The sequence below is a fragment of the Pseudophryne corroboree genome, chromosome 7, assembly GCF_028390025.1.
Source record: "Pseudophryne corroboree isolate aPseCor3 chromosome 7, aPseCor3.hap2, whole genome shotgun sequence".
NCBI classification, from domain to species: domain Eukaryota; kingdom Metazoa; phylum Chordata; class Amphibia; order Anura; family Myobatrachidae; genus Pseudophryne; species Pseudophryne corroboree.
The window spans coordinates 181,886,009-181,904,624 of record NC_086450.1 but is presented as its reverse complement, the minus strand read 5'-3'; the positions used below and the strand labels follow the sequence as shown (position 1 = coordinate 181,904,624).

The window sequence follows — 18,616 nt, the reverse complement described above, 5'->3', positions numbered from 1 at the left end:
TTGGGGGGTGGGATGCTGCGGCCGCAGGTACATATATAAAAGTGTCCCCCGGCTGCGGTATTACCTCCCTGGCTAATGGAGCCCGGTGCTGGTTGCAAAAATACGAGGAACCCCTACTTCTTTTGTCCCCTGTATTTTTGGAACTTGGACCGGTCCAAAAGCCTAGTACTGGTTGTATAAATACTGGGGAACCCTACGCAATTTTTCCCTGGTATTTTAACAACCAGGACTGGCTTAAAGAGCCCGGGGCTGGTTATGCTTATGAGTGGGAACCCCACTCAATTTTTATTTTATTTTAACTCTTTCACACACACATTTACATAGAGAAGCATGCACGGATCTCACTGATTCATGCATGATTCTCCAAACACGCCAGCCAAAAGCAGGTCTATTTGAAAGTTCTATTTCTGTACGAATCCCATGCTTTTCCGGCAGTGTTTGGCTATTGGCAGCAGTGATTGAGAATACGAATTCTTAGTAAATTCCTGTGTTGTATGAGATATATGTGAACAAACAATCATATTTGTATGGATGGCAGTGTAGCTCAATACAAATTGCCCCAACACTGCCACGATTTGTGTTTAGTTAATTTCAGAGTTGCACTTTCGTCCGAAAATGCAATCTCTAATCAAAATCGGGACCTTATTAAATTTCCACTATAGTCTCTCCATGATACTAGGAAAACTCTTGGAAAAGATCCTTTTGTCACCTTACACTCCACCAGAGGTGTACAAATCTGACTCCTCCCACTGCTATGGACGTCACCGGAAGTTACTGCTGGTGGTGGCAGGCAAACACCCTCCAAGGAGAACAGCAGTTACAGGAGAACTTACATTTCCGACATAGCCATGCCCGGGGAGCCCATAAAGACTTTAATTGCAGAAACAGTAGGGGTGGAAGGGAGCCTCGTGGTCACCATAATGCCACTAGTGGCAACTGAAGAGGGTGCAATTATGGCGTTTGACAATCTGTTTGAGATTGGTAATAGCCTGAACTATAGAAGGTGACCCATACCACCTCAGGGTGAGGACGGTAGCTGCTTGTATGCCTCACACACCATGCACAGGGCATTCATCTTGGACTTGGCACAAGAAATTTTGCCACTATCCCTCCTCAAGTCTGTACCATGGTTGTACTCCCCTTCATAGACACAGGGGAAAAAACTGGGGGATGCAGAGCTGCATCATACATAGGGAAGAGCCCACACAATATAGCCACACAAACCTGTTATGGGGCTATACCATTGACATCCATAACCTGACCACCACCACCTACCTCCCCCATGAAAGAAATTAAGTGTATCATGGTTTTGCCCAATTACTACATTTTTTGGTTTGCTAACAACTCTGAATAACCCCCTGAGTCCTAAAACAGTTATCGGAAGCTTTGAATTTATAGAAGAGCCAACAGAGACTTTTTTTTTTTTTTCAATCATAAAAATGAATACCAAATCAAATAAAAAAAAATCAGTGTAGAAGTATGTACATTTATCTATCAGTGCTACAAATCCTATACTCAGGAAGTGTAACTATGAATGCAGTTCCGTTTCTCCATTTAAATCCCAGGCTCAATACATGTCAGAAGACACCCTTTCTGAAATTGTAAGATCTTGTTACTTCCAGAACTGTTTCTTAAGATAGCAGCCTGGAGTGTCCGGGTAGTCCGACACTGTATTGTTTAGCATCAATGAATGTTGCATTCACAAGAGCTATAGGGGCTAATTTTTCAATAATCTCATTTGCATTTCAATCAGTAGCGGATCTTGCCACGGGCAAGCAGGACTTTTGCCCGGGGCGCAGCCTTCCGGAGGGCGCCGCACCATGGCAAGATCCGCTGCTGCGGTGGTGCCCCCCGCTACCACGGCCCGCTGTCCGTTGTGAAGGGAAACTAGACGCGTGCTGCCCGCTATGAAGGGAAACTAGACGCTACGTGTCTAATTTCCCTTCCTGGAGAGGACCTTCACTGTAATGATGTGCGGTGCGCGTTGACGTCATCGCGCACCGCACAGCAAAGGTCCTCTCCACGAAGGGAACTAGACGCTTAGCGTCTAGTTTACCTTCGTGGAGAGGACCTTTGCTGTGCGGTGCGCGATGACGTCATCGCGCACCGCACATCCTACAACAGTACAGGGGGCGTAACTGACCACGCTCCCTGTATGAAGCCACACCCCCTAATGCCGCCCGGGGCGCCAGAAGCCCCGGAACCGGCCCTGATTTCAATCATGGTGCAATATTAGCTCCCAAAATGAGGAGCAACCACTGGGACAGGGGCTCGGAAAGGAGCCAGTCCCTGCGAGATGCTTGGAGTGGAAGCGGGACTCCTGCGCATGCACGGCCCCACTGACCATGTATGTGTGGCGGCGGCCATTGCCGGCTAATTAAGCTAAGTGTAGCCCATAGGCTACAATGGGCTAACGCCATCTTCAGATGGCGTTAGCTGCAGAGGCCAAGCTCAGGAATGCCTTGCATTTGGTGCTTGGTAAATCTGGCAGCATCGCATCACATCCCCCCCCCCACCCCACCAAAAAAATAAAATAAAATACAGGTGCTTTCAGGGAATAAGCCACAAATATTTATGATAAATGGGCCCCTAAGAGGTAAGGTACTTCTCTGCATCTTTACACAAAATAAACTATAACACTGCCTTTATGCATAATCTAGACAGGAAAAGAGACTGAGGAAGAGGAGATACATTGTATAACGACAGTGGGGGAATGTTTTTGAACCATCTTTAACTATCTGGTAATGGAGCTTAACCCATTGTAAGGGCTGCCATGAATTATTGAAGAATACATATAGCTCTGAGTTTAGGTGTGCTGAAAGCTGGGTAACAGTTATAATAGGAAATAAAGTCCACGGTGGAACCTAATCAGAGCAATTCAAGCAAATGTTCTAGGAGCGTAGTACAGACGATTGTGCTCCATCGTAATGTAAATGCTGCTGCGTTCATCTAAAAGACCCAGCAATATTCTAAATATATATTTGTAAATATTCTGCTGTCCATCTTAAAAAAAAAAAAGTCTAAGTTACTTACCCAAAATTGTTATAGATGGAGTAAGTTTCCCTTCACGGAACAGGGTTTCACTATCCATCTTGGCATAAGGGTCATTAGGATTGGGGTCGCTGGGTGTACCTTCCACTCGAGCCCACCGTCCAATGCTGCTGTCCCAGCCAACAATGGTGTTTAAAACACAGCTGTGGTCCTGGATATAGAGCAGAAAAGTACAATATATTCGAGTAACGTACCACTTCTGTAAATTATCCATTATAGATGAGTTACGTAACCATATACAAGATGACTTAATTCCCATCAGTCAGAACACACTGTCAATACATATAATACAATTTCAGGGAGTTAAGTCATACATTAACATGAATTCTCTATTATACAGTTGTTGTTGTTGTTATTATAGGCATTTCATATCATGTTTACATTAGAGACATTTTCTTACCTGTAGCACTGCACCATGTAGAATAATGGACTCTCGCACACGTACTCCAGCTCCAATCGTCACTCCCATTCCGATAGAGACATTAGGGCCCAACTGGAAACCAGTGACAAAAATGCAGGATTAATACAATTATTGCAGAGTATGCAGCTTAACTGCAGATCACTGTGTTAAGCTGGCCATACACCTAAAGATTTATCTGTCAGATCTGGCTGGTTGGAATGAAAATCTGGTAATTGGCGAGAGCAAATGACTATTACCATTTGCTCCTAAACACTGGAAAACAGACAAAGGGGTATATTCAATAACTGTCGTAAGCTGCCGTCTTGTCGGAAAGACGGCAGCTTCCGACAGTTTTAGGTCGGAAGGGGTTTCAACCTATTCATTACTGCCCCATTTTTTCTGACAAGTTGGGAAACCCGACTTGTCGAAATGCTGTCAGAATGCACGCTGATCGGCGGCTTCAGCCGTCGATCAGCGTGCATTGTAGGAAGCGAGGCCAAACCCGACAGGTTTTAGCCCCATTTCCGACAATCTCATTCCAACTTTAAAAAAAGTCGGATTGAGATGAGGGAGCTGAGAGCAGGAGGGGAGGGGGGGGGGGGGGGGGGAGGGGGGGGGGACAGCAGCGGGGAGAGCAGGAACCCAGCGGCAGCATCTACCCGGCTCCACCAAGCGAGGTCCCCCGGCGCCGCTGACAGCTCACCCCCCGGCACAGCTGACAGCTCACCCCCTGGCACAGCTGACAGCTCACCCCCTGGCACAGCTGACAGCTTCCCCTGATGTCGCGGTCAGCGCACCCGCAGCGCTGACAGCAGCAGCAGGTCAGGAAACCGGCAACGGCCAAATCTGACTGTCTTTGAATAGGGGTGTTCGGGTCCATTCCGACAACTGCATGTCGGAATGGACCCGACTCTTATTGAATATACCCCAAAATGGTCAAACAAATTGGTTAAATCCATTTGATTTAACAAACTTGTCTGATCGAACTTTTTGTCAGTTTTACTGCATTTAGAAGCAAATGGTCAATTTTGGCCAGCTTTCATTCCAACCAGCCAGATCTGACAGCTAAATCTTTAGGTGTACGGCCAGTTTTGTGGTGTATAGTGTCATGAAGTTTGGATCACGTTACATGAAGAGTCATAAAAAGAGCACCTCATAATATAAAAATGGCTTTATCCTGACAATAAATTAATTTTCCACAAGGCAGAACTCATGACTGAATAAACAGGATAACCTTTTCCCAGAATCACATAGGAGCATTTGCCAACCCCAATACCATGTACATATGAAAGGGAGGTCTCCAATATAAAGGGAAATGTGGAAATGGAGGATCCTACGGAAGAGTTAGAAAACATCCTTCATATAGTGACTATAGTCAATGAATTGTGGATGTCCATCCCAACCATGTACCTTAATGATAGGGGTTCTCTTCCCTGTGGTTCCCGTACCAGTCTCCAATGATATCATGCCTCCAGCCAAACGGTCCCTATGTCCCATGCAGGCTGCAGCCTTAGCCCACCAACATACGCTCCCTGTGACAGGACCCACTTACTGCTGGGATTTTCTAATCTTATTAACATCAGTAGAGAAATACAGACATACTCACCACAGCAGATGAATCCACTTTGGCTGTTGGATGAATGTACACATTCCCTGAGGAAAGAAAGTACAAGCATATAATATATGAACAACATCACTCATATTGCTGATACAGGATGCAAAAAAAAAAAAAAAAAGTTTTTTGTTAATGATTTTGTAGCAAAGACAAGAAAAATACAACATAAACATGACATATAAACGGAGGTGACATAAGAATAGAGTGAAAATAAAACAGTCACAGAAAAATTATCATCACAGACAAAAACGCCATCTAAAAAGGAACAGAAATCAATTTGCAAGATTTGGATAAAGCAGTATGTATACATAAATACACTGCTCAAAAAAATAAAGGGAACACTAAAATAAGAATTTACTCACCGGTAATTCTATTTCTCATAGTCCGTAGTGGATGCTGGGGACTCCGTAAGGACCATGGGGATTAGCGGCTCCGCAGGAGACTGGGCACAACTACAAAGAAAGCTTTTAGATTACTGGTGTGCACTGGCTCCTCCCACTAAGACCCTCCTCCAGACCTCAGTTAGGATACTGTGCCCGGAAGAGCTGACACAATTAGGAAGGATTTTGAATCCCGGGTAAGACTCATACCAGCCACACCAATCACACCGTATAACTCGTGATACAATATCCAGTTAACAGCATGATAACAACTGAGCCTCTCAACAGATAACTAAAGGGTTATTGTTGAGCTAAGCAATAACTATATACAAGTATTGCAGACAATCCGCACTTGGGATGGGCGCCCAGCATCCACTACGGACTATGAGAAATAGAATTACCGGTGAGTAAATTCTTATTTTCTCTAACGTCCTAAGTGGATGCTGGGGACTCCGTAAGGACCATGGGGATTATACCAAAGCTCCCAAACGGGCGGGAGAGTGCGGATGACTCTGCAGCACCGAATGAGAGAACTCAAGGTCCTCCTCAGCCAGGGTATCAAATTTGTAGAATTTAGCAAACGTGTTTGCCCCTGACCAAGTAGCAGCTCGGCAAAGTTGAAGAGCCGAGACCCCTCGGGCAGCCGCCCAAGAAGAGCCCACTTTCCTTGTGGAATGGGCTTTTACCGATTTAGGATGCGGCAGTCCAGCCGCAGAATGTGCAAGCTGAATCGTACTACAGATCCAGCGAGCAATAGTCTGCTTAGAAGCAGGTGCACCCAACTTGTTGGGCGCATACAGGATAAAAAGCGAGTCAGTTTTCCTGACTCCAGCCGTCCTGGAAACATAAATTTTTAGGGCCCTGACTACATCCAACAACTTGGAAGCCTCCAAGTCATTCGTAGCCGCAGGCACCACAATAGGTTGGTTCAGATGAAAAGCTGATACCACTTTGGGGAGAAACTGGGGACGAGTCCTCAATTCTGCCCTATCCATATGGAAAATCAGATAAGGGCTTTTACATGACAAAAGCCGCCAATTCTGAAACCCGCCTGGCCGAAGCCAAGGCCAACAACATGACCACTTTCCACGTGAGATATTTTAAATCCACGGTTTTCAGTGGCTCAAACCAATGTGACTTTAGGAAATCCAACACCACGTTGAGATCCCAAGGTGCCACTGGAGGCACAAAAGGGGGCTGAATATGCAGCACTCCCTTAACAAAAGTCTGAACTTCAGGTAGTGAAGCCAATTCTCTCTGGAAGAAAATCGATAGAGCCGAAATCTGGACCTTAATGGAACCCAATTTAAGGCCCATAGTCACCCCTGACTGTAGGAAGTGCAGGAACCGGCCCAGCTGAAATTCTTCCGTTGGGGCCTTCCTGGCCTCACACCACGCAACATATTTTCGCCATATGCGGTGATAATGGTTCGCGGTTACTTCTTTCCTAGCTTTTATCAGCGTAGGAATGACTTCCTCCGGAATGCCTTTTCCTTCAGGATCCGGTGTTTAACCGCCATGCCGTCAAACGCAGCCGCGGTAAGTCTTGGAACAGACAGGGCCCCTGCTGCAGCAGGTCCTGTCTGAGCGGTAGAGGCCATGGGTCCTCTGACATCATTTCTTGAAGTTCCGGATACCACGTTCTTCTTGGCCAATCCGGAACAATGAGTATAGTTCTTACTCCTCTTCTCCTTATTATCCTCAGTACCTTTGGTATGAGAGGAAGAGGAGGGAACACATAAACCGATCGGTACACCCACGGTGTTACCAGAGCGTCCACCGCTATCGCCTTCGGGTCTCTTGACCTGGCGCAATATTTTTCTAACTTTTTGTTTAGGCGGGACGCCATCATGTCCACCTGTGGTTTTTCCCACTGGTTTACAATCATTTGAAAGACTTCTGGATGAAGTCCCCACTCTCCCGGGTGGAGGTCGTGCCTGCTGAGGAAGTCTGCTTCCCAGTTGTCCACTCCCGGAATGAACACTGCTGACCGTGCTAACACGTGATTTTCCGCCCATCGGAGAATCCTTGTGGCTTCTGCCATCGCCATCCTGCTTCTCGTGCCGCCCTGTCGATTTACATGGGCGACCGCCGTGATGTTGTCTGACTGGATCAGTACCGGCTGGTTTGAAGCAGGGGTTTTGCCTGACTTAGGGCATTGTAAATGGCCCTTAGTTCCAGAATATTTATGTGCAGGGAAGTCTCCTGACTTGACCATAGTCCTTGGAAGTTTCTTCCCTGTGTGACTGCTCCCCAGCCTCGAAGGCTGGCATCCGTGGTCACCAGGACCCAGTCCTGTATGCCGAACCTGCGGCCCTCTTGAAGATGAGCACTCTGCAGCCACCACAGCAGAGACACCCTTGTCCTCGGAGACAGGGTTATCAGACGATGCATCTGAAGATGCGATCCGGACCACTTGTCCAACAGGTCCCACTGAAAGGTTCTTGCATGAAACCGGAATCGCTTCGTAGGAAGCTACCATTTTTCCCAGGATCCGCGTGCAGTGATGCACCGACACCTGTTTTGGTTTTAGGAGGCCTCTGACTAGAGATGACAGCTCCTTGGCCTTCTCCTCCGGGAGAAACACTTTTCTCTGTTCTGTGTCCAGAACCATCCCTAGGAACAGCAGGCGTGTCGTAGGGACCAGCTGTGACTTTGGAATGTTTAGAATCCAGCCGTGCTGTTGTAGCACTTCCCGAGATAGTGCTACCCCTACCAACAACTGCTCTCTGGACCTCGCCATTATCAGGAGATCGTCCAAGTACGGGATAATTAAAAATAAGAATTTACTTACCGATAATTCTATTTCTCGTAGTCCGTAGTGGATGCTGGGAACTCCGTAAGGACCATGGGGAATAGCGGCTCCGCAGGAGACTGGGCACAAAAGTAAAGCTTTAGGACTACCTGGTGTGCACTGGCTCCTCCCCCTATGACCATCCTCCAAGCCTCAGTTAGGATACTGTGCCCGGACGAGCGTACACAATAAGGAAGGATTTTGAATCCCGGGTAAGACTCATACCAGCCACACCAATCACACCGTACAACCTGTGATCTGAACCCAGTTAACAGCAGGATAACAGAGGAGCCTCTGAAAAGATGGCTCACAACAATAATAACCCGATTTTTGTAACAATAACTATGTACAAGTATTGCAGACAATCCGCACTTGGGATGGGCGCCCAGCATCCACTACGGACTACGAGAAATAGAATTATCGGTAAGTAAATTCTTATTTTCTCTGACGTCCTAGTGGATGCTGGGAACTCCGTAAGGACCATGGGGATTATACCAAAGCTCCCAAACGGGCGGGAGAGTGCGGATGACTCTGCAGCACCGAATGAGAGAACTCCAGGTCCTCCTCAGCCAGGGTATCAAATTTGTAGAATTTAGCAAACGTGTTTGCCCCTGACCAAGTAGCTGCTCGGCAAAGTTGTAAAGCCGAGACCCCTCGGGCAGCCGCCCAAGATGAGCCCACCTTACTTGTGGAATGGGCTTTTACAGATTTTGGCTGTGGCAGGCCTGCCACAGAATGTGCAAGCAGAATTGTACTACAAATCCAACGAGCAATAGTCTGCTTAGAAGCAGGAGCACCCAAGCTTGTTGGGTGCATACAGGATAAACAGCGAGTCAGATTTTCTGACTCCAGCCGTCCTGGAAACATATTTTCAGGGCCCTGACTACGTCCAGCAACTTGGAGTCCTCCAAGTCCCTAGTAGCCGCAGGTACCACAATAGGCTGGTTCAAGTGAAACGCTGAAACCACCTTAGGGAGAAATTGAGGACGAGTCCTCAATTCTGCCCTGTCCGTATAAAAAATTAGGTAAGGGCTTTTATAGGATAAAGCCGCCAATTCTGAGACACGCCTGGCTGAAGCCAGGGCCAACAGCATTACCACTTTCCATGTGAGATATTTTAAGTCCACAGTGGTGAGTGGTTCAAACCAATGTGATTTTAGGAACCCCAAAACTACATTGAGATCCCAAGGTGCCACTGGAGGCACAAAAGGAGGCTGTATATGCAGTACCCCCTTGACAAACGTCTGAACTTCAGGCACTGAAGCCAGTTCTTTCTGGAAGAAAATCGACAGGGCCGAAATTTGAACCTTAATGGACCCTAATTTTAGGCCCATAGACAGTCCTGTTTGCAGGAAATGCAGGAAACGACCCAGTTGAAATTCCTCTGTAGGGGCCTTCCTGGCCTCGCACAACGCAACATATTTACGCCAAATACGGTGATAATGCTGTACGGTTACATCCTTCCTGGCTTTGATCAGGGTAGGGATGACTTCATCCGGAATGCCTTTTTCCTTCAGGATCCGGCGTTCAACCGCCATGCCGTCAAACGCAGCCGCGGTAAGTCTTGGAACAGACAGGGTCCCTGCTGGAGCAGGTCCTTTCTTAGAGGTAGAGGCCACGGGTCCTCTGTGAGCATCTCTTGAAGTTCCGGGTACCAAGTCCTTCTTGGCCAATCCGGAGCCACGAGTATAGTCCTTACTCCTCTCCTTCTTACGATTCTCAGTACCTTGGGTATGAGAGGCAGAGGAGGGAACACATACACTGACTGGTACACCCACGGTGTTACCAGAGCGTCCACAGCTATTGCCTGAGGGTCCCTTGACCTGGCGCAATACCTGTCTAGTTTTTTGTTGAGGCGGGACGCCGTCATGTCCACCTTTGGTTTTTCCCAACGGTTCACAATCATGTGGAAGACTTCTGGGTGAAGTCCCCACTCTCCCGGGTGGAGGTCGTGTCTGCTGAGGAAGTCTGCTTCCCAGTTGTCCACTCCCGGAATGAACACTGCTGACAGTGCTATCACATGATTTTCCGCCCAGCGAAGAATCCTTGCAACTTCTGCCATTGCCCTCCTGCTTCTTGTGCCGCCCTGTCTGTTTACGTGGGCGACTGCCGTGATGTTGTCTGACTGGATCAGCACCGGCTGACCTTGAAGCAGAGGTCTTGCTAGGCTTAGAGCATTGTAGATGGCCCTTAGCTCCAGGATATTTATGTGAAGTGATGTCTCCAGGCTTGACCACAAGCCCTGGAAATTTCTTCCCTGTGTGACTGCTCCCCAGCCTCTCAGGCTGGCATCCGTGGTCACCAGGACCCAGTCCTGAATGCCGAATCTGCGGCCCTCTAGAAGATGAGCACTCTGCAACCACCACAGGAGAGACACCCTTGTCCTTGGTGACAAGATTATCCGCTGATGCATCTGAAGATGCGACCCGGACCATTTGTCTAGCAGATCCCACTGGAAGGTTCTTGCGTGGAATCTGCCGAATGGGATTGCTTCGTAAGAAGCCACCATCTTTCCCAGGACCCTTGTGCATTGATGCACTGAGACTTGGCCTGGTTTTAGGAGATTTCTGACTAGTTCGGATAACTCCCTGGCTTTCTCCTCCGGGAGAAACACCTTTTTCTGGACTGTGTCCAGGATCATCCCTAGGAATAGAAGTCGTGTCGTCGGGATCAGCTGCGATTTTGGAATATTGAGAATCCAACCGTGCTGGCGCAGCACTATCTGAGATAGTGCTACTCCGACTTCCAACTGTTCCCTGGATCTTGCCCTTATCAGGAGATCGTCCAAGTAAGGGATAACTAAAACTCCCTTCCTTCGAAGGAGTATCATCATTTCGGCCATTACCTTGGTAAAGACCCGGGGTGCCGTGGACAATCCAAACGGCAGCGTCTGAAACTGATAGTGACAGTTCTGTACCACAAACCTGAGGTACCCTTGGTGGGAAGGGTAAATTGGGACATGTAGGTAAGCATCTTTGATGTCCAGAGACACCATATAGTCCCCTTCTTCCAGGTTTGCAATCACTGCCCTGAGTGACTCCATCTTGAATTTGAACCTTTGTATGTAAGTGTTCAAGGATTTTAGGTTTAAAATTGGTCTCACCGAGCCGTCCGGCTTCGGTACCACAAATAGTGTGGAATAGTACCCCTTTCCCTGTTGTAGGAGGGGTACCTTGATTATCACCTGCTGGGAATATAGCTTGTGAATGGCTTCCAATACTGCCTCCCTGTCTGAGGGAGACGTCGGTAAAGCAGACTTTAGAAAACGGCGAGGGGGAGACGTCTCGAATTCCAATTTGTACCCCTGAGATACCACCTGAAGGATCCAGGGGTCCACTTGCGAGTGGGCCCACTGCGCACTGAACTTCTTGAGACGGGCCCCCACCGTGCCTGAGTCCGCTTGTAAAGCCCCAGCGTCATGCTGAGGACTTTGCGGAGGCGGGAGAGGGCTTTTGTTCCTGGGAACTGGCTGTTTGTTGCAGCCTTTTTCCTCTCCCTCTGCCACGGGGCAGAAATGAGGCGCCTTTTGCCCGCTTGCCCTTATGGGGCCGAAAGGATTGCGCCTGATAATACGGCGTCTTCTTAGGTTGAGAAGCTACCTGGGGTAAAAATGTGGATTTTCCAGCAGTTGCCGTGGCTTCCAGGTCTGATAGACCTACCCCAAATAACTCCTCCCCCTTATAAGGCAATACTTCCATGTGCCTTTTAGAATCCGCATCACCTGACCACTGCCGCGTCCATAAACCTCTTCTTGCAGAAATGGACAGCGCGCTAACTCTTGATGCCAGTCGGCAAATATCCCTCTGTGCATCACGCATATATAGAAATGCATCCTTCAAATGCTCTATAGTCAGTAATATACTGTCCCTATCTAGGGTATCAATATTTTCAGTCAGGGAATCCGACCACGCCAGGCCCGCACTGCACATCCAGGCTGAGGCGATTGCTGGTCGCAGTATAACACCCGTGTGAGTGTATATACATTTTAGGATATTCTCCAGCTTTCTATCGGCAGGTTCCTTTAGGGCGGCCGTATCAGGAGAGGGTAGTGCTACCTGTTTAGACAAGCGTGTGAGCGCTTTATCCACCCTAGGGGGTGTTTCCCAACGTGCCCTATCCTCTGGCGGGAAAGGGTACGATGCCAATAACCTTTTAGGAATTATCAGTTTTTTATCGGGGGAAACCCACGCCTCATCACACACTTCATTTAATTCCTCGGATACAGGAAAAACTACAGGCAGTTTTTTCTCACCAAACATAATACCCTTTTTAGTGGTACTTGTATTATCAGAGATATGCAATACATTTTTCATTGCTTCAATCATGTAACGTGTGGCCCTAGTGGAAGTCACGTTTGTCTCCTCATCATCGACACTGGAGTCAGTATCCGTGTCTGTGTCTGCCATTTGAGGTAACGGGCGTTTTAAAGCCCCTGATGGCGTTTGAGACCCCTGGACAGGCACAAGCTGAGTAGCCGGCTGTCTCATGTCGTCAACTGTCTGTCGTAAAGAGCTGACACTGTCACGCAATTCCTTCCATAAGCTCATCCACTCAGGTGTCGACTCCCTAGGGGGTGACAACTCTATAATAGGCAATTGCTCCGCCTCCATCTCATTTTCCTCCTCAAACATGTCGACACAATCGTACCGACACACCGCACACACACAGGGAATGCTCTGATAGAGGACAGGACCCCACTAGCCCTTTGGGGAGACAGAGGGAGAGTATGCCAGCACACACCAGAGCGCTATATATAGACAGGAATACCACTATAAAATGTGCTTTTCCCTTTATAGCTGCTGTTAGTATCAAAGCTGCGCCAAATTAGTGCCCCCCTCTCTTTTTTACCCTTTTCTGTAGTGCAGGACTGCAGGGGAGAGTCAGGGAGACGTCCTTCCAGCGGAGCTGTGATGGAAAATGGCCCCCGTGTGCTGAGGAGATAGGCTCCGCCCCCTTCTCGGCGGCCTTTTCTCCCGCTTTTTGGTGAGTTCTGGCAGGGGTTAAAATACATCCATATAGCCCTGGGGGTTATATGTGGTGTATTTATGCCAGCCAAGGTGTTTACATTGCTGCTCAGGGCGCCCCCCCCTAGCGCCCTGCACCCTCAGTGACCGAAGTGTGAAGTGTGCCTGAGTAACAATGGCGCACAGCTGCAATGCTGTGCGCTACCTTGTTGAAGACTGATGTCTTCTGCCGCCGATTTTTCCGGACCTCTTCTTGCTTCTGGCTCTGTAAGGGGGCCGGCGGCGCGGCTCTGGGACCGAGCTCCGAGGCTGGGCCTGTGTTCGGTCCCTCTGGAGCTAATGGTGTCCAGTAGCCTAAGAAGCCCAAGCTGGCTGCAAGCAGGCAGGTGCGCTTCTTCTCCCCTTAGTCCCTCGATGCAGAGAGCCTGTTGCCAGCAGGTCTCACTGAAAATAAAAAACCTAAAACTAAACTTTCACTAAGAAGCTCAGGAGAGCCCCTAGTGTGCACCCTTCTCGGCCGGGCACAAAAATCTAACTGAGGCTTGGAGGAGGGTCATAGGGGGAGGAGCCAGTGCACACCAGGTAGTCCTAAAGCTTTACTTTTGTGCCCAGTCTCCTGCGGAGCCGCTATTCCCCATGGTCCTTACGGAGTTCCCAGCATCCACTAGGACGTCAGAGAAACTCCCTTCCTTCGAAGGAGTATCATCATTTCCGCCATTACCTTGGTAAAGACCCTCGGAGCCGTGGAGAGACCGAACGGCAACGTCTGGAATTGGTAATGACAATCTTGTACCACAAACCTGAGGTACTCCTGGTGAGGATGGTAAATGGGGACATGTAGGTAAGCATCCTTGATGTCCAGCGATACCATGTAATCTCCCTCGTCCAGGCTCGCAATAACCGCCCTGAGCGATTCCATCTTGAACTTGAATTTTTTTGATATATGTGTTCAAGGATTTCAAATTTAAAATGGGTCTCACCGAACCATCCGGTTTCGGTACCGCAAACATTGTGGAATAGTAACCCCTTCCTTGTTGAAGTAGGGGCACCTTTACTATCACTTGTTGTGAATACAGCTTTTGAATTGCCTGTAACACTGCCTCCCTGCCTGAGGGAGTGGTTGGCAAGGCAGATTTGAGGAAACGGCGGGGGGGAGACGTCTCGAATTCCAGTTTGTACCCCTAAGATACTATTTGAAGGATCCAGGGATCCACCCGTGAGCGAGCCCACTGCTTGCTGAAATGCTTGAGACGGGCCCCCACCGTACCTGGCTCCGCCTGTGGAGCCCCAGCGTCATGCTGTGGACTTAGAGGAAGCGGGGGAGGACTTTTGCTCCTGGGAACTGGCTGTATGCTGCAGCTTTTTCCCTCTGCCTCTGGGCAGAAAGGACGCGCCTTTAACCCGCTTGCCCCTATTGGGCCGAAAGGACTGTACCTGATAATACGGTGCTTTCTTAGGTTGTGAGGGAACATGGGGCAAAAATGTAGACTTCCCAGCTGTTGCTGTGGAAACGAGGTCCGAGAGACCATCCCCGAACAATTCCTCACCCTTATAAGGCAGAACTTCCATGTGTCGTTTGGAATCTGCATCACCTGTCCACTGCCGAGTCCATAACCCTCTCCTGGCAGAAATGGACATTGCACTAATTTTGGATGCCAGCCGGCAAATATCCCTCTGTGCATCCCTCATGTATAAAAGTGCGTCTTTTATATGCTCTACGTTCAGCAAAATAGTGTCCCTGTCTAGGGTATCTATATTTTCTGACAGGGAATCTGACCACGCAGCAGCAGCAGCGCTGCACATCCAGGCTGAAGCTATAGCCGGTCTCAGTATCACACCTGTGTGTGTATATATAGATTTCAGGATAGCCTCCTGCTTTCTATCAGCAGATTCCTTCAGGGCGGCCGTATCCGGAGACGGTAGTGCCACCTTCTTCGACAAGCGTGTGAGCGCTTTATCCACCCTAGGGGATGTTTCCCAGCGTGACCTATCCTCTGGCGGGAAAGGGTACGCCATTAGTAACCTCTTAGAAATTACCATCTTTTTTATCAGGGAAAGCCCACGCTTCTTCACACACTTCATTTAACTCTTCAGATGGAGGAAAAGCTACTGGTAGTTTTTTCTCTCCAAACATTATACCCTTTTTTGTGGTACCGGGGGTAACATCAGAAATGTGCAACACATTTTTCATTGCCTCAATCATGTAACGTGTGGCCCTACTGGAAGTTACATTAGTCTCTTCGTCGTCGACACTGGAGTCAGTATCTGTGTCGACATCTGTGTCAACCATCTGAGGTAGCGGGCGTTTTAGAGCCCCTGATGGTTTTTGAGACGCCTGGGCAGGCACAGGCTGAGAAGCCGGCTGTCCCACATTAGGTATGTCGTCAAACCTTTTATGTATGGAGTCGACACTATCACGTAATTCCTTCCACAGCACCATCCACTCAGGTGTCGACCCCGCAGGGGGTGACATCACATGTACAGGCATCTGCTCCGCCTCCACATAAGCCTCCTCATCAAACATGTCGACACAGCCGTACCGACACACCGCAAACACACAGGGAATGCTCTGACAGAGGACAGGACCCCACAAAGCCCTTTGGGGAGACAGAGAGAGAGTATGCCAGCACACACCAGAGCGCTATATAACACTGGGATCCCACTATCAATGAGTGTTTTCCCTATAGCTGCTTTTTTATATATATTACATATATGTATATCTATACTGCGCCTAAATTTAGTGCCCCCCCCTCTCTTTTTTACCCATCTGTAGTTTCTCAGACTGCAGGGGAGAGCCAGGGAGCTTCCTTCTAGCGGAACTGTGAGGGAAAAATGGCGCCAGTGTGCTGAGGGAGAAGCCCCGCCCCCTTTACGGCGGACTTTCTCCCGCTTTTTCTGTGATACTGGCAGGGGTAATTTTACATCTATATAGCCTCTGGGACTATATATGATGTATATTTTGCCAGCCAAGGTGTTATCTATTGCCCTCAGGGCGCCCCCCCCCAGCGCCCTGCACCCATCAGTGACCGAAGTGTGAGGTGTACATGAGGAGCAATGGCGCACAGCTGCAGTGCTGTGCGCTACCTTGGTGAAGACTGAAGTCTTCTGCCGCCGATTTTCCGGACCTTCTTCGTGCTTCTGGCTCTGTAAGGGGGACGGCGGCGCGGCTCCGGGAACGAACACCAAGGTCGGGTCCTGCGGTCGATCCCTCTGGAGCTAATGGTGTCCAGTAGCCTAAGAAGCCCAAACTACCACCTGTTAGGTAGGTTCGCTTCTTCTCCCCTTAGTCCCTCGCTGCAGTGAGTCTGTTGCCAGCAGATCTCACTGAAAATAAAAAACCTAAATATACTTTCTTTCTAGGTGCTCAGGAGAGCCCCTAGTGTGCATCCAGCTCGGCCGGGCACAAGAATCTAACTGAGGTCTGGAGGAGGGTCTTAGTGGGAGGAGCCAGTGCACACCAGTAGTCTAAAAGCTTTCTTTGTAGTTGTGCCCAGTCTCCTGCGGAGCCGCTAATCCCCATGGTCCTTACGGAGTCCCCAGCATCCACTTAGGACGTTAGAGAAAATAACACATCCTAGATCTAGGCTAATCCAACTTTGATGTAATGTCCTTAAACCAAGTCAAATGAGGCTCAGTAGTGTGTGTGGCCTCCACGTGCCTGTATGACCTCCCTACAACGCCTGGGCATGCTCCTGATGAGGTGGCGGATGGTCTCCTGAGGGATCTCCTCCCAGACCTGGACTAAAGCATCCGCCAACTCCTGGACAGTCTGTGGTGCAACGTGGCGTTGGTGGATGGAGCAAGACATGATGTCCCAGATGTGCTCAATTGGATTCAGGTCTGGAGAACGGGCGGGCCAGTCCATAGCATCAATGCCTTCGTCTTGCAGGAACTGCTGACACACTCCAGCCACATGAGATCTAGCATTGTCTTGCATTAGGAGGAACCCAGGGCCAACCGCACCAGCATATGGTCTCACAAGGGGTCTGAGGATCTCATCTCGGTACCTAATGGCAGTCAGGCTACCTCTGGGGAGCACATGGAGGGCTGTGCGGCCCCCCAAAGAAATGCCACCCCACACCATTACTGACCCACTGCCAAACCGGTCATCATGGAGGATGTTGTAGGCAGCAGAACGTTCTCCTTGGCGTCTCCAGACTCTGTCACATCTGTCACGTGCTCAGTGAGAACCTGCTTTCATCTGTGAAGAGCACAGGGCGCCAGTGGCGAATTTGCCAATCTTGGTGTTCTCTGGCAAATGCCAAATGTCCTGCATGGTGTTGGGCTGTAAAAACAACCCCCACCTGTAGACGTCGGGCCCTCATACCACCCTCATGGAGTCTGTTTCTGATCGTTTGAGTAGACACATGCACATTTGTGGCTTGCTGGAGGTCATTTTGCAGGGCTCTGGCAGTGCTCCTCCTGTACCTCCGTGCACAAAGGCGGAGGTAGCGGTCCTGCTGCTGGGTTGTTGCCCTCCTACGGCCTCCTCCACGTCTCCTGATGTACTGGCCTGTATCCTGGTAGCGCCTCCATGCTCTGGACACTACGCTGACAGACACAGCAAACCTTCTTGCCCCAGCTCGCATTGATGTGCCATCCTGGATGAGCTGCACTACCTGAGCCACTTGTGTGGGTTATAGGGAGGTCATACAGGCACGTGGAGGCCACACACACTACTGAGCCTCATTTTGACTTGTTTTAAGGACATTACATCAAAGTTGAATCAGTCTGTAGTGTGTTTTTCAACTTTAATTTTGAGTGTGACTCCAAATCCAGACCTCCATGGGTTAATAAATTTGATTTCCATTGATAATTTTTGTGTGATTTTGTTGTCAGCACATTCAACTATGTAAAGAACAAAGTATTTAATAAGAATATTTCATTCAATCAGATCTAGGACGTGTTATTTTAGTGTTCCCTTTATTTTTTTGAGCAGTGTATATGCAAGCGCGTGAAGTAGGCTCACTGGAAATAAGAGAATGAGGGCAGGGGACAAGAAATGGGAGTAGGAAAGTAGATATCATCAAGGAGGGATTAGAGTCCGAGAAGCTGAACATTTCCCAAATCAAGTTGTACCAGAAAGGCTACATATTGTGATACATAAGGGTATCCCCTATAATGGAGGCAATCTAAGGCAATTCATCAAGCAGTTAATTCATTTTGGGAAAAGCAGCAATAGACTGACAATCTGTTTAAATTATGTTGTTGATTGATACAAGTGCCTCTAAGGGCCATTGCTGAGACTCCGCACTTGTGCTCTATACATAGTATATTACAATAACCAGGCAATTAACTCTTCTGGAATGTTACACAGAGCGTGAGTTGTGCTTTGAAATGTAAACGTATCTTACACAAACTACTGCCTCAGACAATACATGTGATAGTCCCTGTCTTGGTAATATGTCATTC

General features: G+C 48.7%; 1 protein-coding gene across 5 annotated transcripts in view; it reads right to left on the bottom strand.

Annotated features, from left to right (window-relative positions):
* Positions 1-18,616, bottom strand: part of GMPPA (GDP-mannose pyrophosphorylase A) — a 54,604-nt gene that overhangs the window by 16,495 nt on the left and 19,493 nt on the right. For all 5 annotated transcript variants that reach the window (XM_063933857.1, XM_063933856.1, XM_063933858.1 and 2 more), the window contains exons 10-12: positions 5,058-5,104; positions 3,452-3,544; positions 3,034-3,202 (exon numbers count right to left, since the gene is read on the bottom strand). In XM_063933857.1, coding sequence (XP_063789927.1) covers positions 3,034-3,202; positions 3,452-3,544; positions 5,058-5,104 — 309 coding nt within the window. The remainder of the gene's footprint in view (positions 1-3,033; positions 3,203-3,451; positions 3,545-5,057; positions 5,105-18,616) is intronic.